Source organism: Protopterus annectens, chromosome 1.part0 (assembly GCF_019279795.1).
Source record: "Protopterus annectens isolate FY-2018-M chromosome 1.part0, PAN1.0, whole genome shotgun sequence".
NCBI lineage: Eukaryota > Metazoa > Chordata > Ceratodontiformes > Protopteridae > Protopterus > Protopterus annectens.
In genome coordinates, this window is record NC_056725.1 from 690893355 (window position 1) to 690900854 (window position 7500).

The 7500-nt window shown below is 37.8% G+C and overlaps 1 protein-coding gene across 1 annotated transcript in view; it reads right to left on the minus strand.

The window, feature by feature from the left end:
- LOC122794071 (spectrin beta chain, non-erythrocytic 4-like) overlaps window positions 1-7500 on the minus strand; it is a 1992331-nt gene that overhangs the window by 749028 nt on the left and 1235803 nt on the right. Inside the window, exon 12 of the mRNA XM_044062212.1 lies at window positions 5337-5533. Within this exon, the coding sequence (XP_043918147.1) occupies window positions 5337-5533 (197 nt within the window). The remainder of the gene's footprint in view (window positions 1-5336; window positions 5534-7500) is intronic.

Here is a 7500-nt window from a genome sequence, read left to right on the forward strand (position 1 = left end):
GGGGGAGTGAAATTTTAAAAAAATTTTTTTCTCTAGTATCTTAGAGAGGGGTGATAGGATGGCAATAGGACAATAGTTAGATCGGTCAGTAGAATTACCACCTTTATGGAGGGGGATAGTGAAGAAAGATTTCCATATTGATGGAACTGTAGCTTCCTGGATGGATCTATTGATGAGAATTGATACAGGATAGGCTATAGAGTCAACAGCAACTTTGAGGAAAGATGGGGGGAGATTATCAGTGGATGGTGAGCAGGGTTTAAGTTTCAAAAGAAGTGATTTAATGTAGGAGGTGGAGACAGGTTGAAAGGAGAAGAGATTTTTGCTTAGCTGGTCATGTGGGGTTGGTGGAGTAGTTGTGTTTGTGTTTGTTACTAACTTCATGAACTTTAATCGTACTTTGACTTAGGAATGGGGTCCAGTCCAGTCACGGTATTAGAAACCCAAAAGACTTGGAGAAATTAAAATATTATATTTATAAAGTAGCAGTAAGTATTTTATGAACTAAGCCAACAAGGGAATGGGAAAAGGAGATTTCATCATTTAGGATGACTGCAAGCAGGGTCACAGAAAACAGGAGAGAGGGAACTGGAATTTTTTAGAGGAAAATTAGTAAAGGAACCAAAGTACTGGAAGCAAATAACTAGTGACGAGAAAGGTAATATACCAGGGTGAGGCCAAGCAGAAGTTTGGACTGGAAGTTAGAAACAATATTCCCTACCAGGGACTGATAGAGTACAGAGAAAGAGAAATAAAAAGAGAAAGGGTTAGGGGAATGCTAAGTGAAATACCAGTTCTTGTTGATTTTTAGTTGAGTCTAGAACAGATGCTGATTAATTAATATGAAATATAAAATAATGTAGTAAGATAATAAAATTTAAAACATGGGGATAGAAATGAATGCAAGAGAGAATGGAAAGGTAATATACAATGGAAAAGAGAAGACATTTGTATGGGTCCCAAATATGCAATAAAATCTAGAAGGTTCAGGATTTTGTATGGATATGTTTGCACAGGAATTCTTATACATCAAGCAGACTTCAGAGGATTCTTCCTCAGGTAGACAGCAAATGCTGGATGTTCGATGGGAAAGAGAGGGCTAACTAAGAACATGTTTTTTGGAAATGCAGTAGGTCACCTGATTTTAAAAACTGTCTACAGAGTTCTTTGCCAGAAATGAAGGGGGGGGGGGGTGAGCAAAAGATTATAACTAAGGAAATTATTATTTTGTGCTGGGATAATGAAACTGGATTGTCATGACATAGTAAGTCTTTACTACGTTTAATGCTATTGGCTACCAAAAATCAAGTACTAGAAAATAGAAACAAAAATCTAAACCAACTATAACTAAAGTTTTGAATATTGTAAAAGAGATAATAGAACTGGAGGTGGGATCTTTAGGATAGGTAGGAGTAATCTACAAAGATATAAATGGAATTTGTGGGAACAGTACATGCAGATTAATGTTCAGCAGGAGGAAGAGAAGTGAACTTTAGTGGAAAGCAGGACTTGAGTAATTTATGTAATGCTGGAGTAAATTATAATTGCTGAAAAAGAAAACATACATGTATGCATGAAAAATGTTTAAATAACTCCATTTTAGAATTATACATCCCACTGCTCTGAAAACCATTATATCATATCATTATATTAAGGGGTATCGCTTTCCTAGACATAATTAATCTCAAGTTAGAGAAAGGAGAACTGGTATCTACCAAGGCCCTTCATCTCTATAAGACATTTGATACTATATTATATCATTAGCTACATGCTCATCTGACCCCTATTGGCCTAAACAACAAGTTTCTTTCCTGGTTCTCTAATGATTGAACAAACAGAATTCAATGCGCTAAAATTGGCATGACTCACTCTCCACTTATCTACCAACTGACAAGTGCAGTTGTGCAAATTCATACCATAACAGTAGATGTCCTTCTCTTCAGTGTTGCAGTATTCCTTACATCTCCCGCCAAGAATAGTCCAATGTCCAGCCGGTATACCACAGCCTTTACTATCTACAGATGCCATACATAAAATGTATGCTGCCCGCACAAGACAGAGCGCATAAAGGTGATGTAGAGATGCATGCACTTCAGAACTGAAAATCCCAAGGAGGACTATAATGTCCCTAAGGACCAGGAGGAACAAGTGCGTCCAGAAAAAGAAAAAAAAAAATGAATGAATAAACAATTACAGAGGAGCAAAGACAGACTGTATAGTATGGACTCAGTGGCCTCAAATGTCTCTTTTATGAAGAAATTTTTCACTTTCACATTTGGAAAAGTTTTTTTTTTTATTTTTATGGTTTCACTGCACAACTAACTTCCTTCTCTTAGCACACTTGTTTACTTTTCTATATGATATCTTTCACTGACTGCTTTGTTAAGAATCACCAATAGACAAATAATGGATCTGTGGCTTAAGCTTCTTCTAGTGAAAATGTGAGAGTGTAGAAGACAGTCTTATAAAGTCTACTGGTTGCACAGTGGGGTACATTTTTAGATCATAATGCTTTGGGATTGTTTCTAAAGAAAGCTACATTATATTCAATTGACTTCATCATTTATTTGTTTTTTTTTTTTGTTTTAATTTTACAAAATAGCACTATGGCTTTAGAGTCATTTTCAGTGGAAAGTTCCACTACATTAGATATAGAGCAGCATTCCAAATATGCATATTCACATAAATAAACACAAACTTTATACGTTTCATCATTTGGGATAGACAGAGTTATAATTTTCTATATACTAAACAAGGTAGGTTTCACCACAATATTGTGACATAGAATAGGGGGGCACACTATAGATCCATGTGAAACACCTTGAAGGTCTTTGCATTGAGAAGACATTAATTTGATTCAGCTTACCATATGAGTTCTGCACTATAAATATTTTAAAACGGCACAGAAACTTGTAGTAAAAGAATGTTGTGATGCACAGTGTTTAATGATTATCAAGAACTATGAATATAGAACTACAGTCTCTTGGTGATCAAGTTTAGTCTTACAGTAAGTAGAGCACCTTCAATAACTTATATTGGTCACAAGCTATGTGGCATTTAGGTCAAAAGATGTTACTGTGAGATATGATAAAAGATGTGCTGGTCTGTACACAGCTTTCCAGTATTTAATTTGCCTTTGTGCAAATGAAGGATGATGATTTTTTCCTCGCAGTAAAGGGATGTCACTCTCAGTGACGGATTAGATGATCAAAATGCAGACTGGATTGGCTACACTAAATATGTATATACAAGGTCTCTAGTCTGTAACAGTCAACTAATCTTTTTGCATTGTATTGTGATAGTCAAAACTGTATGTCTGTTAAAATGTTTTTACATGTATACAGCTTTTGTCCTTGGGCTACCTCTGAAAATGGGCTTTATGAGCCTATCTCGGTAAATAAATGTTAATAAATATACTGAGATTATAGCAACTTTAAGGAAGTATATTCCACTCCTAGGGTTGCTTCATACTATAGGATGAGGGAAAATTGAATGTGAGGGAGTTCTTGGGAATCACTAAATGGAGTGTGAGAAAAGGACGTGTAGACAGAAATATGGTCTTGGGGATGCAGTTTTATTCTTCTTCTTCTTCTTTCGGCTTTTCCCAGTTAGGGGTCACCACAGCGGATCACCTGTCCGCTCATGACTGGCAGTGGAGTCTTACAGTGTCGAGTTGCCAGCCCGACACCCAACCTTCCATGGAAGGCACATGCACACACACACACACTCATGCCTAGGGCCAATTTAGAGTGTTCAATCTACCTACAGCATGTCTTTTGGGATGTGGGAGGAAACCTACGCGACCACAGGGAGGACATGCAGACTCTGCACAGAAGGTACCCCAGCCGAAAATCGAACCGGAGAACCTCTTGCTGTGAGGCAGCAATGCTAACCACTGCACCACCGTGGCCACCCGAGGATGCAGTTTTATTAATATTCACAAAACCTTTGGCTACATCATGATATGATTGTGATTTGGAGGGCAGACAGATGAGCCTGAATGCTTTAAGGTTGTGTTTTTGAAGTTCCTGGTATATGGTGAAGAAGTCCTTTCAGAGATGTTCAGAAGGTGTTTCACATCACTGTGTGTTAAGCAATGTTGTATGTCTAAACAGGGGCTATACAGGGGACAGTGGACTGGGGATGATGCAAACAGGAGGTTTAGGCCTGATAAATGCTTGCTATAGCAGCAAAAGATTATGTAATTCTTCCAGAAAGACTGAACACAAATATTCTACAGCAAGATACATACATCAGGTTGGCAGAGAAGGGATTAGTCCACCTCTATAGAAATGCAGTTAAATATTCAGAGTTTGAAATGCAGCGTACCATAGATGTAGGAGTAGTGGGACAAGTAATGCATCTTGAACTTGCATCAGTAGGCATATATAGGGAGGTGGCCATTAAAACAATCATAAATAAGGTACTAGTACCCAGCCTAAAATGCTTCTGTGACTTAATAATTTGTCTACCAGAGAAGATGTAGTAATAATCTGCACAAGGGCAAATAGAAAGAGGGGTGAGGAGGTAGGTATATTCCAAACTTAGATTTCCAAGAATAATCTCATCTTTTACTGTTTAACAGCTCTTTAATTACACTGTTATTTAACTAAGAATATTGGTCATGCACTTAAAATGATGACTTATTTACAAGCATATCTTTGCATATAACGGAAATCATTTTACCACAAGGCTCAATTCACATCTGCACAGAAACAGTTCAGTGGTTAAGAAATTGACCCCTTTGGCATTAAGACATAGGTTTTAGTTCCTCATATCTCAATTGTATACTGTGTAACTTTCTGAGTAAGCCATTTGAATTTATGTCAGAAGTGACTCCTGTAAAATGATCCACAGTAGCTGGCTTAACTGTTTTCTAAAATGATTACAAATTAACAACTTATTTCTGACATGTACCTTAAGTGCCTGATGAATGATTTAAATGACATGCTTCCTATGAACATGCAAACAAGCCCATCAAAGAAGGCCTGAGGTCTCTCAAGTCAGTCCCAACAGCTACATCTAGATCACATGCAGCTGCTTCTCCCTTTCTCTATCTCAGTGTAATAATCAGTCTGTAGTACTTCCTTGTGCCATGCAGAGTAATGTCTCAATTCATGAACATATTTCCTTCACAAAATCACTCTGCTTGTGTGGATACAAACAGTGTGTGTGTGTGTGTGTCTTTACAAAGTCAGACCATAAAAATGCTCTCAATAATTAATGCCACCAAGACAAAACTGGATGAACATCAGTGTACAGGTCATCATTTTTCTTCCCTGCTAACCATTAATCGTTGGTTTATAAGATGGTGAATAGTGATGAAAAATACATACAGTTGTTAGACGTCGTAGTGAGCTGAACTTTTCTTCCCAGGCTGCTGCTGCTCTTCGGAAAGCCTCGTGTCGACGGATTAGCTGTTCCACTTCATCCACACTATTGCCAAGCTCTTGGCTCTTCACAAGAGGCTCCTGGGCTGTCAGCCATGCCTCTGCCACAACCGCCTCCTGTGCAAACTGATGGACTTCCAGCACTAGAGAGAGAGAGAGAGAAGGATTTAGTAAATCAGTTTTATTAAGAGGATATAAAAAGTTATCAAAAAACATTTTAGCATTAAAAGATAATGATAAATCAAGTTTTCAAGTGCCAGATGCAATCTTTGAGTTGGTCATATGAGTACAGAGAATTAACCTAACATGTATACAAATAAAAGCTGTAATGATCATTCTGTTACCAGATTCTATTCCCCCTCGGACATACCAGGACACACACATGCACAAAAAACACACACACTCTCTCTAACCCTGACAAGCTAGCTCAATGAATGCAGATTGTGATAAGTAACAGCATTCAGTGGACACTTTCAGACTTATTTCAAAATACAGCTCTGGTATTTGGTTTAAAAATCAAAGGAAAACAGTCACAGTATTGTATTATATTTTGTTGATCTCAAACCCATACAGTTCCCTAATAGGCCATATCAATGCTGACTTAATGGTGATCGTGTAAATGCCACTCCCTTTCCTACACAGCCTGCCTCCATCTTCAGGGTTAGACATTTTCTGTGTATACCAGTGAAGTTTGATTGAGATGAAAGTGATAAAAATAATGGGCACGTAATGCAGTCCTCTCTCTGACAGCCAAAGTTGATGGTTGTCTAACATTGCTCATGTAATTTCCCCTTGTTTTTACACACAGCCTGCCGTCCTCAATTACAGACACTTTTTGAGTACACCTATTTTTTTTTTCATTTTTATAAAAGTGAAAGAAATAACTGCCACAGTAATGCAGTTTAATATGCTGCTCTCAGACAAATGCACCTCATAACCCACTTTCTGTCCCTTCCTCTAATGTCTGATTTGATTAAACTGAAATAATACAGTCAATTAGAGCCAATATTCACACCTCTGGGTGGCTAGCCTAATAGCCACAATAATGCAGTTCATCTTGTAGGTCTCACAAAAAACAATTTGACCTCCTGCCACGCCAAATCAATGAGCACTTAAAAAAGAATGATATATTATGTTGCTTTCACTCAAAGTCTGTATCCTAAAAACATAGGCATGCTATCTGAATATATTATATGGTTTGTTGTCATAAGTCAAAGAAATACTGTTGCTGTTATACATATGCTACACTAGCATAAACCACAGCAATAGGTGTTTAACAGTCATCAAGTAATATACCTTTGCTTTCAAAAAGTCTGCATCTCTATCAGCATTTAAGAATTACCAGCTTTTAAATTTTTGCTCTTTGGATGTCACACTAATCAAAGTGAAAAGTAGTACTGTCCACAGTAATGAGTTTATGTTTGCTTCTCTCATACATAGTCTATCCTGGGAAACAGCACCTGTTGTTGTTGTTGTGTCTTTCAGCTTCTCCCGGTCAGGGGTCACTACAGTGGAACTCCGGTCCGCTAATGTTTGGTAGTGGATTTTTACATGCTGAGTTACCAGCCCTGACGCACAACCTTCAAAGAAGGCACGCCCATTCACGCATGCCTCCACACAGAAGATGCTCTAACTGAGAATCTGATGTGACAACGTCTTGCTGTGAGGCGACAACGCTACCACAGCACCAGTGAAACAGCACCTGTAATTATCTTTAAGTGATTATGTCATCTGCCATATTGCACTCACAGCCTATATTGCTACCTTGCACTCCTGTATGCATCTTTTGAATATGATAAAAGAGAAAGTACACTGACCAGCATTCTCCACAGGCTGTGGCTATTGTGGAGAGAGTGGGAAGCCACAGTAAGGAGCAGAATGACATCTGATTTCAGCTCTACACTTTTCAGCCATTTTAATGGGAAGCTATTATTTTTAAAACCAAAATAAACAAGATATGTAAAAACAAAGATATCTCGCCATTTGTTGCTCTGGCCATTGCTGTGGTGTCAGGATACCTCATAATTTTTATTTATTTATTTACATTTGTTGACCAGGAGTGTCATAATCCATATTTAAATAATCCACATTTAAGTAAAGAGAAAACCTT